At 27.3% G+C, this 21,498-nt stretch overlaps 1 protein-coding gene across 1 annotated transcript; it reads right to left on the bottom strand.

Moving 5' to 3' along the window:
• Positions 1-3,766: 3,766 nt before the first annotated feature.
• LOC125831261 (ethylene-response factor C3-like) lies at positions 3,767-4,501 on the bottom strand. Its single transcript, XM_049510457.1, has one exon. The coding sequence runs from the start codon at positions 4,453-4,455 to the stop codon at positions 3,778-3,780; it is 678 nt and encodes a 225-aa protein (XP_049366414.1). The 5' UTR covers positions 4,456-4,501; the 3' UTR covers positions 3,767-3,777.
• Between the last annotated feature and the right edge of the window lie 16,997 nt (positions 4,502-21,498).

Genomic DNA, 21,498 nt, shown 5'->3' with positions numbered 1-21,498 from the left:
ATATATATATATATATATATATTGGTATAGAAATGAAGAGGTATTTGTATAAAATTAACATAGAGCACCCAGTGAACAAATGATCTGACTAGTCCACTGGTTCTTGAGTGGTGTTTAAGGCTCTTTTATGGTTGTTAAGGTGAGTTTGAATCTCACTTTTAACATATCTTTTTTATATTTTTGACTCTTTATTGAAAAAGGTATCAAATTCATACTCAACAATTAAAAAATTGTGATGCACACGAACACTATTATTAGTTCATTACATACTTAAAATAACAAGTCCTAAACGTAATAATTTTGATACATGCCAAATGAGATTGGGTGCGTAAAGGTGGTTTATTCTTTAATTATAGTCACGATAAATGTAAATTCAAGATTTTGAATTTTCCCTATGCGACAGGTGGCAACTAATCTTAGAAAGAAAATCAATATTGAAAAGGAAAGGAACAACAACATTATTTCCTATATTTACAAACGACATTATTATATATGATCTTATAGTTATAAAAATAGTATTCATTTTCGTTTCAATTTGTTAGTTTATTTTTTAAAAAAAAAATTGGTTTAAAAACATATATTTTTTGGGTATATTTTAAATTTAACTTTTCACATGCTTAAAATCACAAGATTAAAACACATTTTGATACATTCTACTTATCTAATCATAAAATTAAAAATATAAAAATAAAAAATCTGAAGTTCGTGTCAAATCAAAACATGAAAAATAAATTAAAGCAGCTGGAATATGATAAAAACTCTTTCTAAAATTATGCGCCTAATAAAATATATGTTATGTAAATGAAATATCTCATAATTAGGGGGTGGTGGGGTGTGCGGGGGTGGGGGTCAATCAACCTTAGGTAGACGTGGCATATTCGATTTGAATCATAATAATACTCTAACAAATGAATTTCAAATGAGGTACAAGAACTATAGAATTAAAGACTAAAGAAAAAGTCTACGCTAGCATTTAATATTTCAAAATGATCAAATTTTCTAATTTATACCTTTTCTTTTTCAAAGTTTAATTTACATTTTTACTGATAGTTATTTTTATTAAGGAGGCGTGAGAGATTGATTATAATAAAAGTTAATTGAGCTCAAAGTTGATCAAAAAAGAATTGATCAGAAAAATTTTTACAATAAACTGTGATTATTATAACTCTAGATAGAAAGATATGAAAATAAAAAAATTAGACTAAAAAATTATCAGATAGTCCAGTATTGTCGCATTTCAAGTAGGACAGGCCGCAGGGGCTAGCCCAACCTCATCTTGGCCTTATATTAATTTTATATATATTATATAGTTTTAAGATAACAATTTCAAGGGTCTAGACGTAATTTTGATATACATGCCAAATGAGATTGGATGTATAAAGTTGGTTTATTCTTTAATTATTCTTCTTCGTCGTGATGGAAGCCATCTTCGATATATAATATATAATATATAATATATAATATTCACTTATATAAATTCAAGATTGGGACTTTTCCATTGGTGACAAGTGACAATTAATCTTAGAGAGAAAAACAGTATTGAAAAGGAAAGGGGCAATAATAGTACTTCCTAATTATTAGTTTTTAATATAGAAATCCTTTCAACTTTTAATTTTCTATTTCATTTTTATTCACATTACTCTTATAGGCTATAGCTATTAAAAAAATATTATAATTATATTTAATACTACAAATTTTAAAGGGGACAAATTATCTCAACAATAGATAGATGTGGCATATTCGATTTGGATCATAATAATACTCTATATGAATTTCAAATGAAGTACAAGGACTATCAAATCAAAGGCTAAAGATAAGCTAGCATTTTACTTTTTATAAATGATAAATTCTCGAATTTATATATTGAGGTCGGCAGGCAGAGGTAGATTGGAAAAAAACAGTGGAGGTAATTATTAGATAGAATATGGTACTTATAACTTTAGCCTATTGAAGATATAATTCTATATAAAAAGATACTGAAAATTGGAGATTAGAATAGAAAATTAATAAAAAATCGAGTCTTGTCACACTTTTGGTGAGAAAAATACTGTGCTAGTCCTATTTACTCTCCATCTTACCAGTAGTATAGTATTTAATTAATAATCGCAATTCTTATTCTTTAGCATACATGTTTTATTTTTTGTTGCTTCATTTATTTATAGTAGTATGTTATCATATTTTTCTTGAAATTCTACGTTGAATAACTTATCTTGACGAACAATGTACCTATCAAATATAATTTTTTTCTACTCACAAAGATAGGCAAGATTAAGGTCTGCTTATATTTTATCTTTTCACACTCAGCCATTTATCGAAAATATATTGTAGTTTTTAAAGTGATAACCCCCCCTCCCCAACTCCCTCCCCGACATAACAAATGAAAAAATGACCCCTTAATCTATACACTTGGATAGGAGAATGTCGACAAAAACTGAAAAATGATATGGGGTATAATCAAAAATCCAATTGAAGAAGAGGGGAATCTCCTGGTGAACATTTGTGTTTATTTATTTATAATATAATATATAACAACAGCAAAGAAAGTGAATAAAAATTAAAGGCGGGATGACGTGAAAATCTTTGTACTTGGCTCCGTTTGTCAGTTGGATCCTCTACTCATCGCTTTGCCACTCAAATCCTTAAACTCACCAGAACACAATATTTTAAACCATTTTGACCATTGACCGAGAGCTTATCTGACATTAATATTGGTGAGTTAGAAATATATGTGATTACACGCACTTGAAAGCGAGTTAAAATAATATTTTACTTTTAAAAAAAATCAATTTAACAAAATTAAAAAATAAGATTTATCTTCTTCAACCCTTCTTTACCCACACCCACCCTTTCTTCTTCTCCACCAGCCCTCTCTCCTCAACCCCTCACCACAACCCTCAACTTTCTTCTTTCTCCAGTCCCACATTCACTCTTCTCCGCCTTTTTTTTTTTTAATATACAAATCAGTAGCCTCAACTTGTTCTAAAAATTTTCATTTTTTAGGTTTAAAAATTATTAGTATCATTCTTTTATTAGACGGTTTCGACGAGGAGATGTGGATAATGTGAAGGATGATTGTGATTATTGAAAATTTTAAAACTCCATTGATAAGCTTGAAAAAGCTTAAAAAATAATAAATGGGTCTTGTGAATTTGTAAAATTAATTAAAAAAATTTATTGGAGTTCATTGAGTTTGTGTTGGTGAACTTGTAGTTGAATTTATAAGTTAAATCAAGAAAAAATTGATCTAATGGGTATAAATCTAGTGCTCAATTTGTGACAAAATATGAAGAAGAAGACTATTTGAAAAGTTTAAGAAATTAGAAAATTGATCTATTTGATTTTTTTAGCACTTAATTTCGCATGTGGCACTAAAAAATGATGTGAAATTCCACCTATAATCGCGTTCATTACACGCATACTGACCGGAGGAGAAAAGGGCTTAAAATATTGTATTCTAATGGGTTTAAGGATCTAGTTGGCAAAGTGATGAGTATTAAGGTTCAACTAACAAACGGAGTCAGGGTCCTTCATATCATTCCACCAAAATTAAATAAAAAGACAAATTTATATGTACCAAACAAGTCTGAAACATTATTTCAACTCATCAAAAGCTCTTCTTGAAACTAAACTCTAAATTCTTCAAGAAATCCAGAATTTTCAAAAAAAAAAAAAAGAGAGAGAGAGGGGAATTTTTACAAACTCGTACATCGCGATCCTGATTGTTATCTCCCATGAAAACTGAACTCAGTATTTTGGACACGAAGAATATAATAATTTCTATGATGAAGTCATTAAAAGCTCTTCTAATAATTCAACTCCCAAGTCTTCAAAAACAAAAACATTTTCTAAATTTTTATTGTTCTTCTTTTTACTACTTCTCTTGTGCTTGACTCTTCTAGTTTTATGAGTAGCTTTTAAAACAGCAGCTGGAGATAATCCATCTTTACAAGAATACTCAATTTTTTCAAGTGATTTTTTGACATCTTCAATTGGAAAATTGAGAAGAGACCAAGGACCCCTCATTGATAATGCGGCTTGATCATAAGCTAAAGCAGCTTCTTCAGCAGTATCAAATGTTCCTAGCCAAACCCTAATTCCATTACGCGTTGAATCCCTAATTTCTGATGCATATTTACCCCATGGCCTTTTTCTAACTCCAATATAATGCTTTTGTTGATCATCTTCTTGTTTTTTCTCTTGTGATGTTACCTCTTCTTGATCATGATGACTATTGTGGCTACTTGCTTTTGATGTTGTTGTAGTAGTGTTTGAGGATTCTACAACTATATCTTGATGATTACATGGTATAATTATTGGTGGATATTCATCAATATCAACAAATGGATCATTGAAGAAAAGATCATTACTACTCCATGGTGATTGATCTTGGAAAAACAACAAATTGGAATGTGAAAATGAAGTGTCTATCTCTAGTGGGCTTGAGTTGCTTGACATCTTTTGATTTTTGGTGTTTTTTTGGGTTGTCAAGAGACTCTCAAAGTTGTTGAGTAGCTTTGATTATTTATATAGAGACCTCCACTATTGGATGAGGACAGAGAAATAGTGATGTCCCCCTCCTACCCCCTACCCCACACCAAAAAATAAATAAATTAGAATTAACTAGGAGTGAAATCGTTAATCATCACTAAATAACTCGTAATTAACTAACAAAGTTAATATTTGTGATGATTTATCGTTAATTCATGGCTAAAATAAGATTAATAACAAATTTTAATGTAATATTTTGTCGGTCACTAATTTCTGCTCTTTTTAAAAAAGATATATAGTGATTTGCCTAGAAAGTAGAGATAATTATAAAATTTTAATTCTAGGACGATAATCCCTTGCTTCTTTAAAAGAAATATTTATGATAAGTTCTAAAAGTATTATTATAATGAGAATCTTAATAACTTAATTGATTGGCTACTTGAACTTTCTATCTTAATTATTAGTGAGTGTTCGATTCTCCTCCTAATCCCCACCCCATTTATCTTTCTCCTACCACAATTTTTTTTTATTTTAAACTTTTTTTTAAAAAGAGTGTTATTATAATCGTTGGTACTTATTTGAATGAATCGTGCATGACATCCATAATAATTATTAGGGTATATATCATCAAAGAGTAAAATATGAACTTCAAAGTTAGAAAGTTTTCAAATATTAAAAATGTATTGGTATTAATTTAAGAGCCAACTAAGTATGCCTTTGTCCCACTTAGGAATTTTTATAAAGATGGTGGATAAATATGACAATTTTTATTGTCCAAGATATTTTTCACCTCTTTTTCAGAGTTGATCCAATCCCATCCTATTTTTTTATTTTATAAAAGAATAAATGACATACTATTGAACATGGCTGGTGTCTTTTTCATTAATTGAAATATATATTAAAAAAATAGTTTATAGGATGCTGTGTAGGTCGTGTGTGAACCCTATGAGAAAGACAAGACTACACCTTGGCCAAATTTTGATGTCAAATTTGTACTAATTTTCATGTGCTTGAGACAAGTGGCAATAGCTCCTTAGCCATCGTCAAGAAATTCAAAGTCCCATGAAATGATTTAAACTAAAATCGAGTCGAGATTTAAATCTTATGAGTTTTGAATTTTAAAATAACAGTATAATATCATTTTTTGAATAATTGAGTTCTAAAGTATACTTATTTGATTGAGTTTTAAATTTTTAATATAAATATGAAATTTCGATTAATATTATTGAATTTGATCGAACACGTACATACGTAAATTTCTAATCCCACCTTTGATAATTTTCACGTGCTAAAGATAAGTGGCAATGGTTCATTAGCCATCGTCAAGAAATTTCAAAAGTCCCATGAAATGAGTAAACTTAAATAGAATCGGAATTTAAATTTTATGAATTTTAGATTTTAGAATAATTATGTTGTATATCAATTTTTGAGTAATTGAGTTTTGAAGTTGATTTTTGTACTTAGTTGACAGAGTTTTTAATATAAGTATAAAAGTTAAGATTAAGATTATTGAATTTGATCGAACATGTACCTAAATTTTAATCCCGCCTTTGATAATTGTCACGTGCTAAAGATAAGAGGCAGTGGTTCCTTAGTCATCATCAAGAAATTCAAAGTCTGATGAAATAATGATACCAAATACAAATAGAGTGGGGATTTGAATTTTATAAATTTTCAATTTTAGGATAGTGATATTACATATGAATAACATATGCATGTATTTAATGACTTCGTTAATATAAATAACATTTTTGATAAACTAAATTATGGTATTCGATCAAATCTTTGTTTAAGAAATAGAAAGATTTTCACCGCCGACACGATATTCATGTTGTTAGTGCGAGCTTCCTAAAAAGCTAATCCCAAGTCAAGATCAACATAACATAAAAAGAACGATTCATTGGATATAAATTAAAATTATTGAATTCGATTAAATACGATGTAACTTTCTGGTCCCACTTTTAATTTTATGGATTTGAATCCAAAAAATGTTTCTTCCATAAAGAAGACGTGTCAAATCAATTGTGTCAAATTTTTCTACGCAAGATTGTTGAAGCGCAACGAGATTGCTAAATGTGCAAGAAAACGAAGTGCAGCCTTAATTAGTTTGACCAAAGAAAATAATTAATTATATGTATGGACGATATAAAAAAATATTTTAATAATTAAATTATTTTTTATATAATTGATATTAATTACAGTAATTGATTCTTAAAGTTATGTACACTGAATTATTTAATTAAATTATTTTTTATATAATTGATATTAATTACAGCAATTGATTCTTAAAGTTATGTACACTGAATTATTTAATTAAATTATTTTTTATATAATTGATATTAATTACAGTAATTGATTCTTAAAGTTATGTACACTGAATTATTGATATTGTTGTTGGTTAACATATTTATCAGTTAATTATTATAATAAAAATTTATTTATAATTATCTTATAGGAGTAAATAACAATATGACTATGTAAGACAAACTTATTTTACCGATGAGTGTTGTGGTAGAGTGATAAGTCTCATTCATTCTTAATTGAGTCCTCTTGGATATGAAATTATTTTGTTAGAGAACGTTTTACCTCCAATGTGAAACGTTTCAGAGCATATCCAGATTTAATTGGACTCTAATGTGAGTACCAAACACCGGATGAAAAAATTTTAAATTAAAAAAAAAAGACAAAGAGGTATATTATTTTATTATTTATCAATATTAATATAAGTAGAACTCATACTCTTGGGAAAATGACAAAAGATAATAACTAACCTACTATCTGATTAAATCACCCTATAGGGGTAAAGGAATAATCACATCAATTTCTAGAAGGTTGCAAATGTTTTTGCTAATATATAATAAAAGGAGTCCTCCTCAATAAGCATTTAAATAGAAACTTAATTAATATCCACTAAATTTTATATTATCAAGTAAAGTTTATCAGTTAGATAATTTTATTTATTTTTAAAAAATCTATCCATTATGGGTCAAAATTTATTTATATTGATAATAGATGCTCATTTATAAGTAATTTCGAGTCTTGACATAGAGCATACCTATTAATTGTAGGGTAGATCAGAGGTGGATGCAACATTATAAAATTAAAATTTTATTTCGATTTAATATTTTTTATGTGAAATATAAATTAATATATAAATAATATTTATTAATTTTTAGTAAAAATGAGAAAATAAAAAGAGTTAAAAATTGTACACCGTCATATCAAGACTATCTTTTGAAAGTGACAAAGAAGCTATGCACTTTCACCGAATGTTAATGAAAGAACATCCTTACATGTTAGTCTTATATTCTGGAAAGGGGCGTGAACGTAGCATGTTCTTTTTGAGGATATAGATGGTGTTACCGACGCATCATAAAAGACTTTTTGAAATGCGAAATTTCAGAATGAAATCATTGAGAAAAGGTTCTCCCTTTATTTAATTTTATTTGATGCATATATCAAAAATAGATATTTCATTTTATTTGTCCATTTAGCAAATCATACTATCCTTCGTATTAAATAACTATACATAAAATAGTACTATTCAAAATTAGAATTTCAAAGTGTCATTAATAAGATTAGACATTAGTTTTAAATCTATCTTTAATTAAATTTTTCTTCATAAATGTGTCAAGTTAACACAGATCAAGTAATATAAAATTGACAAAGGATAACACTTGAAAACTCAAACATGATTAAGTCTTTAAACATGTCGATGAATGTTTGTTGTCATCCCCATACTAATAATAGATTTGCACTATAAGTTTGAATATATACCGTGAATTTAAGATTAAAAAATTTAAAAATTGATTAAATCAATAAAATTTAAATTTTGAATTCACTCTGATTTAGAATGCTATATTTTCTCCTTCATGTTACTCTTTTAGTGCTACAAGTTATAGAGACATATATCAAATTTTCAAAAAGTCAATTTTATCTTTGAGATAATGAAGTGAAGCACTAAACCTTCATTGCTACACCACCTAATTCAAGACTTTTTTTTTTATCTTTGGCATCACAGCCTTTTTAGACTTGGACCTACTAATTGTAATTAATTAGAAAGACTTTTATTTAAAGAACAGTAAGCTAAATACTAAGAAGATGATTAATATGAATTATGGTGCAATGATGAGACTATTTCATCTTTAACTAGAGATTTCGAGTTCAAGTTTTGAGTATAAAGGAAATCTCATGGGAAGCGACACTTTCGAATGGGTCCTGCAATGTGCGATCTAGATTTAGTTGGAGCTCCCGTGTAGATTCCAGACATCGGGCCAAAAAAATGATTAACAAGGATTTAATTAAATCCACTAGAAAGTGGGATCATGTTACTAGGTTGTTCTCATGAGACATGACCACAAATCCTTCATAAATATACCCTTCTAGCTAGCTATAGGATTTTATATATTTATATTAATTTATTACTCCTATGATTTAATTAGTGCCTAAAGTCTCAATAGGATCATAATTAATCATTAATTTCCATATGGATGAATTTAGTGTGGTCTAGATTCTAAAATGAGATGGCCACTTGACCAAAACACACCTGCCAACTTTTTCTCTACATAAAGCTGTTTTCACTTTATACTTTTATATTGAGATTTTAAACAATTCAATATAATATAACAAAATAAAACTATATAATTTTCTTTTTCATGAAGAGTAATTAATACTGGATAGCATGTTAATTTCTTTTCTTTGGACACTAGTTTCACTTGTTATTAAGGACAATTAGTAATAGTTATGTCTTAGGTAATTTAATAGCATAAAATTATTTTAAACATTATTAATGTCCATATATAGGTAAATTAAATACAAATACATTAACTTCAAACTTCATGAATCAAATAAATTATCACAAAATTTCAAATTCTAATATGTATAAATTTAAATTCTTGATCCGCTTCATATTCTTATATTGTGTTTACATATAACAAAGACTTCATTAATATAGGTAAATATAAAAGTGATGACATGGCATTTTGTCAACACAAGATAAGATTTCTTGAGATACATGAATGAGAGACCTTAAAAAAAGTAGTGTCAAAATTGTTTATCAAGTGGTTGTACGACTATATATATCCCCTTAAATTAGTATCTTATCTCCTCACAACAAACTCCTACAAAATTTTCCTATTTTGAATAGGAGTTTTAAGTTATATATATTGATAGTATAAAAATTATTTATATAATAAGGTTGACTGGTTGAGTATGAGTTGATTATAAGTATTTTTTTTATATAATTATTAATTAAAAATAACGATAAAATAATAAGTAACATGCTATGATCAGAGGTGGACATGGTACGAGATTGATAATTTCGGTTTTCAATTCTTTAAAAAATAAAACATTATTATACTAAAGTAATTTGGTAATGGTTTGATATTTTAAAGTTTGATTTTGATATTTTGTGATATAGTATTTTGTGACAAGGTAAATCAGTAATCCTAGTTTGTTCAACTTCGACTTACATATTCTCATAACAAAGAATTATGATTCATTTTTTCAAGAAACATCTCAATTATCATACTGCTAATACCTTAATTACACAAGTAGAAATATTCAAAAAAAAAAAAAAAAAGATATAGGCAATTATTTTTGTTAATCAGTTACACAAAATGTTATTTCAATCAAGATAGATAATCAAAGTTTCAACGTTTAACTAAAAAGTATTATACTAATACTATTTTATATATTCGATAGTATTATAATAATATATATAAATTATATTAGTAACTATATAATTAAATATGATATTCAATATTTCACATTATTTTTATAAATATCGAGTATCAAAGAAATTTAAACTCTATAATTAATAGCATATCTCAATAATAAATTTGTAAGGTCTATTCGACCAAAACCTACGGTTGGCTTGGTCTGTCGGCCACAATAATTTGTAGTGTCTGCTTCTTCTTTTGTTTGAGAATTTGATCTCTCATTTTCCTTTCCTTTTCTATGCATGTAGTTGGTCAAAATAAAAGAAAATATATTAGCAATTAAATAGTAGCGATGCCAGAAATTTCATCAATTGAACTTCATTTACTACACATGCCACTAGGACCAAATTATCAAAGCATTTTGTAATAGAGTTCAATTTGCTTTTTGCATCTTTTTAATTTGAAATTTGTCAAATCTAAAAATTAAGAAGTTAGAAAAAAAGGAAAGAATTATAGGGATGGCAATGGGGAGGTGTGGGGCGGGCCGGGGCGGGTTGACCTTAACCTGCATAATTTTTAATCCGCCCTGCTGCGCACAACAACTTTTTTCATTTTCAACCTGCCCCGCGTAGACCCGCCCCGCATGAACCTGTCCCGCATAATTTTTTGATTTTTTTTTCTAGTTAAGTTAGATACTAAAAATAAAAGTCATAAAAATAAATTCATTTTTTCATTAAGTTGTATTAATTTAATAGGATAGTGACTTAAAATTTTATTTTTTAGAGGTCAATTGGAAATGTATAAGAAATTGTATTGTTTTTTATTGAACCATTTTCATTTACTATCTTGAATATTTTAGTAGCTTTAAAGAAGTTATCTTAATAAATAATGCTCTATCACTTTTATAACATGTAAAAAATTAAAATTAAGTTTGACCCACATAAAATCACATATACCCGCAACCCACCTCTCCCCGCATTAATTTTTAAAAAACCCACTTCAACCCATCCCGCATAACCTTAAACCCGCCCCGCCCCATTGCCATCCTAGAAAGAAATACGAGCATAAATTGGGGGACCAAATGATCACTAGTATAATTAGCTAGATCTAAAAATTAAGAAGTTATTTATTTGAATTCATTGTACATTTCAATTTGTGGAATTACAACCAACCTTTTTCTTTCATTTTCATATTTTCACCGCGAGAGATTTTCACACAGAGATGAAGTGTCTAAATGAAACATCACAAAATAATGAAATAAAATGTTGTAACACGAAAAACAAAAAAGCGTCTACAATAGATCATATATATTTGTAAGGACCAGTCTTGTGTTTACATGTGTTATTGCATTGCATTTCCCATTACCCTATGTCTTACATTATTATTATTATCATTATTATTATTATTACATGCTATGATATATAGGTGCAAGTGGATTATTTATAGAGGACGAATTTAGTGCAAGTTGAAGTATTGTACCATATATGTGTGCAGAAAAGGACACAAAGAGCTAAAATGGTCCCCCAAATAAAAAGCATAATTAGAGTACCTGTTTAACATTAATGATGATGGCTAATATACATATTAATTATAAATGTATAGATCTAACAGAGAAATAAAAAAAAAAAAATAATAATAATAATAAAATATACATATATAAAATTCTTCTGTCATCTATGATTCATTTTACTTGTAAGCAATTGACTTGCAAATATATATATCAAAAGATTCAGAATGTTATAATAATAATTGAGTTCATTCTGTCTTTAATAAAAAAATTTGACTTTGAGCTGTTAGAAATTAAAATAAAAAAAAGAAATCATTTCTTCTTTAATGAATCTTACGCATAGTCAGGGTCTTAAAATAAATAAACGAACTTCTAATAGGAAAATTGGATGAAAACTTAGGGAAAATTATAACAAGAAAGAAACAAATTAAAACATAATGCAAAAAGAACGAGGAGAGTATTTTAATTTTCCATCATTTAGTAATTAATTAACAACATGTTTGAAATTGACATAAAAGTGTCATTTTGGATATATTATATCATATAGAAAAAGAAACGTATAAGTATTCTATTCCTTTTTTGAATCTTATTTTAAATTTAAAAAAAAAAGGGAAAGCAAAGGTATACTATTTTAGATTTCCTAGCTGAATTATTTTTGTCGTTTTACTTTTTATGACGGCCAGTCTGAGGATAAAAGATTTTGAGAAAAAATGTTTTTTTATGAAAAATTAAAAATTAAGTGAATTTATATATATTTTTATGTTCGGTATATAAGTAAAATATATTATATTTAAAGTATTTATATATAATTTAGAGAAATATTATTGAATTTGGAACTGATGGTAAGGATTGTGGGGTAATGTTGTAATGGGTATGAGGCTACAAGGTTTGAACGAAGATGAATTATGCTGAAGAATGGAAAATGTACTATTAATGTAAAATGTGTGGGATTTATTTTTCCTACCATATTTTATTTCTTTTTTGGTATTTATCCATATTATTTATGTTTGAAGATGGTTATTAACTTGTTATCAAATCAATCATTATAGTTTATTCATGGTTGACGAATGACGACTATATCATTATTTTATATATTTATAAACTCAATTAATATATTTTATTTATATTTGATAATTGAATTTTAAAAATATATAGACTAATTATTTGATTTGATGTAAATATTGAATGTGAATAGTTTTTTATTTCACTATGAGATGAGGGAGACTTCCTAATTTTCTTTTAAGAAATCACCAAACTATAGTCCAAGTCTTTTTTTTTTTTTTTTTTTTTTGGTTATAAAGTACCATCCAAGTTGTAGATCAATGAATATCAACCAGGATATTATCAACTAATAAATAAGCAGACACATAAAGTTAAGTTTTTATACCATAATTAAAGCTATTAATCAGATCGAAAACCATATTAATTTAGAATATAGAAGTAATGCATTGAGTCATTGACATTTGGTCATTTTACTTCCTACATCTCAAATTATATTATCGTATTTCTATGAAATCTTAATAGTTTAGTTAGTTGACTATCTGAATTTTTACTTTATTCTTGAGGGCTCGATTTTCCACGTTGTAATTTCATACCCCATTTATATATTGTATCTCTCCTTTATACGTCTTTTAAAAAATATTAATTTGAAGAGAAAGTCTGACAATTTTATGGACAAAAAAATTGAGAGGGAGAAAGTAGAATTTGGATCCATATATAGATCTTGTCTTTTTCCGTCGGCACTTATCCTTGTATTTAAGTATATTTAAACAATTTTACTAGCTTTTAATGAACATATTTTAATGTTTGATATAGTCATGAAGTTAAGTAGGAGTAGAATAGACTCCTTTTTCTTTTTCTTTTTTTACTTCCATGGTCCAATTTTGAGGCATACCCCATAAGAAACAACAAATAATAGGGTAATATTACTATATTATCCTTTAACTTATTAAATTTAATGTTTTGAAAAATGTGTTAGATGATCAATAGTGTTTAATAGCAAGGGTAAAATAGACACAAAACGTAAATTATCTCTTGATTTTCTAAATTAGATAAGTATTGTTAGATAAGTATTTTTAATATAGTAGACAACTATTATTGAACGGATCGGAAGTAGATTGATGTCTTCTTATTTTTGGTTAAAACTACAATTGTATATGTAAAACCAGTAATCCTAAATTTTATAGGTGAAAATTTTAGTATTAAACATATTGTACGTATATTATGTAAAAATATATGGTGTCTGAGTCAGCTTTCGCGCATAACTCTATCCATCAAGCCTGAAAAATGAGAAAAATCACTTATTTACTTTTTGTCTCGGCTGAAAATTGAATTTGAGGCCTCATGATTGACAATTAGACCACACTCTTGTGCCGTAGATATTTTAAATATTAAGAATTCGAACTTAGTAGTTATTACAAAATTTAGTGTTTTTTCACATAAATTTATACCACAATGAAAATATTAAATTTGATTCACTTTGCCTTACAATATTGAGCCAAAGAGACGTAGAAATAGTGATAGAACCATCTTTATCCAAATTGACATCTTTTAAAAAAAATAAAAAATATACTACGTATAATAACGATAGAGAAAGTTTGACATATAACTAGGTAAATTCTATGCATAAACTATTTGTTGAATCTCTTTAAAATTTTCATATATTTATTTTTTTATATTTTAACTTTTAGTGAAAATTCTATTTCATTACGGCAGGAATTATTATTGATATAAAACACAAAAAAGTTTGCTGAATCTTTTTTCATTTCTATAGTTGGCATTTTATAATAATATAATACTAGTAATATTTACCTAATATATGGTCCTCCACCCTTCTAGAATTCTAAAACAGTGTACAATACAACTATAATTATTCCCTAGTATGAAAATACCCACATCGTCTATATAATAGTATACACAACCTCTCAAGTCTAAGTTATTGTACTTTATTAAAATAAATAATAATGCTTCTAAAGACTAATTAGGAGTAAACCATGGGCTAATCTATTTGTTAACTTAATCTAGAATTTTAAAAATAAATTAAAATACTTGTCATTTTTTTAGTTATGTACTTGAAGGATTGAAGAGAATGTGTAATAACGAAAAAAATAAATTTTATTTGAATTCATCGTACTTAGTCGTGACTTCAATTTTCTATTTTCTTCGTAGCTCCAAAAAAGAGCGATTTAAAAACAAATTTTGTAACCGAATTTACCTAATCACCTTATTTATTTATTTATTTATTGTATTATAGGAGGGAGGGGGGGGGGGGGGGGGACAGGGTGTTATGCTACTGAATCTATTGACATTAATAAATCGGATAAAAAAATATCATGAATTAAAGAATATTATCTAGATATATAAGTAGATCGTCGTCTAGGTGTATTCTAAAAATATTAGAGATGTCAATGGTTTTAAAAAATTACTTATTAACCAAATTCATTATTAGGTTTCTTTTAATAATATTGGAGACTTTTACAATTTACATAGATCTACAACTATACTGAATAATTAGGTAGGTTTTTAAATTTATAAAAATAAACCAAAAAAGATCAAGCGTACTAAATACATTTATATGTGTAAAATATATTTTATATACAATATTTAAATAATGAAACATAAATATTCGACACCCAAAGTTTCATTTCCGAAAACCTATTATGCTACTTCTATTGAAATAAAATTCGTTCTAATATCTTAAATAATTAGCTACAAGAAATTTAAACGATTTTGAGTAGCAAGCTACAAGGTATTAGATATTTTTCCATCTCATACTAATTTTCTTTTATGGAATACAACCTTAGTAGATTCACTTCTTGAATCTTGATTAATTTCTTGTTTCCTCTCATAATCTTATTTTTTAAAAAGCTTTGCTTAACTTTATTTTACACTACTATATATATAAAAAAAAAAAAAAATAGTGGGATGGATTTCTATTCATATCGCGTTTCATGTTCACTTGATTCATCATCTTTTAAACAATAAAAATGTTTAGTCCAAGCCTCATAGAAGTTTGCAATTGGGATTCTTACATAACATTTTTAAAAAAAAAATAAATCCAATTTCAAAAAAGTCTAATTTTGAGTATATATTAAAATTTTGTAATCAAATAATTATATGATATAAATTTTACAAAATAATCGCCTGAATCGTATCATTAACCCCCATACTAAAAATAAAAGGACCCTGAAAAATTAGATAAATTGTTATATAACCTTACCATAGAAAAATACAATCATGATTCTAATTTCTTAAAGATTAAACTTTGTAGGAAATTTTCTTGTGCCATTTCAAATGGGCTTGGAAAAGAATTCAAGCAACCCAAAAAATTTACCAAGATAGATATGTCGGTGGACTCAAGTAATGACATCTAAGTTAAGGTAATGTCTTGATTAATGCCTAATTAACCCTTCAGCCCATTAAAGAATGAGAAAATTATATACAATAACAAACTATTAATTCAAATTAAATGTTATAACCACAGTTTCATTTAATTTTAATCTGTAGAAAACACTTTGTCATTCGTCTCTCTCCCCAGAAATCTCATTTGCCACTCTCCCTCGCCTCTCTCACTTTATACAAACACAAATGTATAAATTGTGTTTGTGTTTGTATAAAGCGAGAGAAAGTTGTATATACAAATAAAAATACATATCTCTTCGTCCTATACACTCATAATTATACAATACAAATCTTCCCCTACCCAGTTCTCTTTTGTCTTTCTCTCTTTCTTGCTTTATACAACACAAATTACACAAAATACAATGTATAATTTGTGTTTGTATAAAGCGAGAGAGAGATTTGATATACAAATACAACTGTTTAAACTCGATTCAATTGTAAACGAATTCAAATTTTATGCAGATATACAAACACAAAGAACATATACATATACAAACGCAATTTTCATAGACACAGACGCTCGATTTATACAAACCAGATGTCTGTGATTTTATACAAATCAAAGTTGCCTGCTATTTTAATACATATCTGATGCTCCATAGCAAACGCAAATAGCAAAATTGTAACTATAGAGCGCTAATATGATTTTTATGTTTACTAAACCTAAAATTTACTCTTTTAAGAATTCAGATATCGGCTAGCAACCAAAATTAAAGCCACAAGTTAATCCTTAAGTGTCTTTTCCATCTTCATCCACTTTGTACAAAGAGTTAGGTCTAAAGGAGTGGACTCACAAAATACCTTGGGAGGTGCCACAATTCGTTTGACGTACAATCATGTGTTAAAACTACTTCAATAGGTCTGTGAATGAGATAATGAGATTTAAACACACACAACTAGTATAATGAGGCTTATAAGAGGGTTAAGTTTTTAGTGCTAAGTACTATTATTGATCATCCTACATTGTGTTTGTAATATTTGGGTTTTAAAATTGAACATACCTAGATGTTTATAAAATAGAATGAATTCTTTGAAATGTCATTTTCAAAGTTTTTTTTTATAGATATAATGCCTCTCTTAAGTAGCATAAGAAATATCTGCAAATATAAATATTGACATTGTTAAATCTTAAAGAAAACTGCTTATATTCTTTTATGCGCGATTTCAAATTTAATCCATTCTCATTGTAATATCAAACATCAGGTGCGAAATCAAAAAAATAAAACAACTGATATTTTTGTACTTACTATTCCTCAATCTTATGAAAAAGAATAATTGAGAATCTCGAGAATGTAAACAAAAACATAAGAGTAAACATAAGCCTCTTTCTCCTCCACTTTCTTAGTTGGTAGTATTACCTTAGAGAAAAGACATAAAGTGACATCTGAAGTTGTCCCGAATTTTCAAAAAGACACATAAACTATGTAAGTATCCTATTACCTTCCTAAACAATCCTGAACTAATATTATTACATCATTTTTTGTCCACCTAGCATGGAGAGTGTATGCACTCTCTTAAAGAGCGTGAACAAACTAAAAAAACGAATATAATTTTATTTTTACAAGTATTTTGCTATAAAATATATTTTCTTGTGTTTTTTATTATTTTAACTTTTTCTCCTTATATTTTTTTTCTTCCTTCTTCTTCAAAAATTCATTGTCATCTTCATTGTAGCTTCTCAATTTCAATGTCATTTTTTACCACAACTCCACCTCCCTTTTTTACTACTATTAGTTTAACTCTCTTCAATTTTAAAATTATATCTAAATATTTTATTACATTTCAAACAATTTGATAAACCCATTAGATTTCAAGATGATTAGTAGGTATTATTTAGTTTTTTTATCCAAAATTTCAATTAAACTTTTTCAATTTTCGGAGAATTCTGATTCTTTCAAAATTATCATTTCTAGTTTTGTAGTTATATGAAAATGAGATAAATTGATTGATGATACCTTCACAATTTTGATTTTTCTTAAAAAAATAATTAGTTTTGTTATTAATAACACAAATTCTATAATTTTGGAAAGAAAGGAATTTGATCGAAGAAGAAGAAGAAAGAAAATGGAGGGGCTCAACTTGACGTGGGGGTGGGGTGAGGTGAGGGTGGGAGGTGAAGAAGCAGAAAGAAAGAAAGAAAATGGAGGGAGGGATAGCTTGAAAGTAGAGGTGGAAGATGAAGTAGAATTTAAAATGAAATTAAAATTAAAGTAATAAAATTAAAATAAGTCAAAAAGTAAGAGAGAGAAATAAAGAAAAACTTAAAATGAAAAAAAATTATATTTCAAATTAAATTAACACGTGTCACACAATAATTGGTGTGTGATAACACTTGCCATTTAAAATCTGGAATTGATCGAAAAATGATGTAATAATATATTATCGGAATTGTTTAGGGGGTAATAGGACGCCTGCATAGTTAAAGTATCTTTTTGAAAATTCAAAACAACTTCAGATATTACTTTATGTCGTTTCTCCTTACCTTATTATATTGTGATCTTTAAATAGGCATATAAAATATGAAAGATGTACTACTCGTTCTGCAAAGAGCAGAGGTCAGAATAAAAGGGGACAAGCTTAAAATATGTTAATTTGATTAGTATATGATATTATTTTAGTCATTATTGAAAGAGTATTTTATTGTAATAAAATTGAAAAATGAACATTGACAAATAAAGCAAGCATAGTTTAAAAAAAATTTGAAATGTTAAGAGTTATGGAAATTGTAAAACATGTAATGTTGTAAACTATTTTTAGGACATTTCTAAGTGGAAAGAGTTAGATAAGTTTGAGTGAAACCACAGATAAGAAAGTGGTTCAATTAAATTCCCTTCGTTGAAAAATCAGACAACACAAATTATATAAAAATAAAAACTATAAAGTAAATATACCAAAGAAAAATATAGAGAGCGATTGTTATACAAATAAATTGAATTGACTTCCTATTTATAGAAGACAAGAAGTTGTTGCGAGACTTTTTATGAAGTAGCTATAAGGTTTTTTAGAAGCTACCAAAGATGCTTGCAAGTTGTCTGCTTAGTTTTAAATTTATCTAGAAAACTTTGGAATGAACATCAACAATACGATATATATATATATATATATATATATATATATATATATATATATATATATGGAATTTACTTTTTAACTACAATGCTAGTTAAAAATTGCTTTAGGTAGCTAGCAGGAGGGGAAGTTACGCTCACAAGAGAGTTCATCCGAATTTCATTCTGCTAGAAAACACACTATACAACAAAGTTGATACTCCTTCCGTCCCATTTTATATAAGTTAGTTTGAATCATTATTGAGCTAAAGAAAGAGAAGAAGAGTTCTGAAACTTGTGGTCTAAAATAAGTGATAGAAATTTGTTTGCTATAAATCATTTCATTAAGGGAAAAAAATGAGGATTTTAAAATTAAATTGTTATTTAGTATAAAAATGTGTCATTTTTTAGGATTGACTAAAAAGGAAAATAAATCATATAAATTGAGACAGAAAGAATTTATTTTTCATGTATATACCGTACAAGATTGATCCCCAATTTCTTCTTTAATTTGTCTGTAGTTTTTAAATACTTTAGTGAAAATCTTAGCTCTAACACTTAGTTCCAAGTTTGAATTTTCTTAATCCCCTAATTGACTTGTTCAACCATAATATATATACACACACATATTACCTTCTATTCTTGATCCAAATTTTATGGGAATTGAATGCACAAAGCACAAAAAATTGTACACATTTCTTGAACTTCAACAACTATGTGTTGAAAAAAGAACAAGTGAATACAACTTCCAAGAAATTGCTATTAAACTAATCATGTGACTTAATCCGCAAAATATGCAGCTCAAAATGCGCCACTAAAACTCACAAGTAATTAAGAGCATCTACACTTGAAACAAAACTATAGTATAATACAAACACACAAAAAAAAATTAAAAAAAATGCACAAGTCAATCTTAGAGCTGGAAATGTGCTATTCCCTCCGCCCACTTTTATTTGTCATGTTGCGCTTTTCAAAAGTCAATTTGACTATTTTTCAGAGTTAAATAAAATTACATTATTTAGATATTATAAACAAAAAAAATTCGATATTCAAAAATTATACGAAAAGTACTATAAATTGCATATTTTTTCATATCAATATGAAGAAAAAACACATTGTAAAATGTTAGTCAAAGTTCTTATAGTTTGACTCTAAAAAAAATAAAATCATGACAATTAAAAGTAGACGGAAAGAATAGTTACTTTGTTTTCCCCTCTTACTTCTCATATTAAGAAACTATGAACAACAAACCTTGGGTTTTGGTGATGATATAAGTATTATATTTTTATGAAGTAGGACTTTGTAGGTCCATGTGAAACCAAAGGTAGATCTAGGTGAGAATTTTATGGGTCCAATAAACTCATTACTTTCGGTTCGAACGAGTTATCTAGATGCAAGAAAAATAAGGTGTCTAACAATACAAAATCCTATTTAACAATGGACTAGCAAGGGATTAGCGACATATTATGAAAAATCCTATTTTAGAGACAACACATTTAGCAGCGGATCCATAGCTAATTCCTGTTTTTTTAGTGATATATACTCCTCTATCCAACAATAGTTGTCCACTATCGATTTGACACACACATTAAGAAACAATAAATAATAGGGTAATATTACTCTCTCTGTCTCTAATTACTTGTTCATTTTTGAATTGGCACACCTATTAAAAATATAATGATTGACCTAATGATGAGTTTACCATTTTACCCCTATTAATTATGAAGTTAATGAATTAAAAACTTAAGATTTTCAAGAAGTTCTACCATTTTCAAAGTAATTAATTGAGGGTATACTAGGTAAAAAAAATTGTTCTTTTTTGATTTGTCAATATTGACAAGTAATTAGAGACAACTAAAAAGGCAGAAGTGGACAAGTAATTAGGGACAGAGGAAGTACTCTATTATCCTTTGACTTTATTAAATTTAATGTTTTGAGAAATGTGCTAGATGATAAATAATACTCCCTCCATTTCATATTAATTGAATTGTTGAGACATTTTTCATTTTTTCAAATTAACTTAATTGTTCAATTTTCAAGACTACTTTTAGAATGTTTTCCCAATTTTACCCTTCATTAGTTAGAGTTATTAATTAATGTTTAGTTATTTTAATCATAATTTTGATAATAATTAATAAGGGTAAAAATGGAAAGTTAAGCCTAATTTATGTCTTAATCTTCTTTTCTTAAAGGATGTGAAACACCTTTACAATTCAATTAATATGAAATGGGGGGAGTATGTAATAACAAGGGTAAAATAGACATAAAGGGTAAGTGGACAACTATTGTTAGACGGAACGGAGTATAAGAACACACTAGCTCATTCTGAACTCACTAAGGACTAGAAAATTAACTTCACACATGCTGACTATTATATCTATAAGCATATAAGAGA

The sequence above is a fragment of the Solanum verrucosum genome, unplaced genomic scaffold, assembly GCF_900185275.1.
Source record: "Solanum verrucosum unplaced genomic scaffold, falcon-dt-bn FXZP01000049.1, whole genome shotgun sequence".
In the NCBI taxonomy this organism is placed as follows: Eukaryota; Viridiplantae; Streptophyta; class Magnoliopsida; order Solanales; family Solanaceae; genus Solanum; species Solanum verrucosum.
This window is presented reverse-complemented; position numbering and strand designations above follow the sequence as displayed.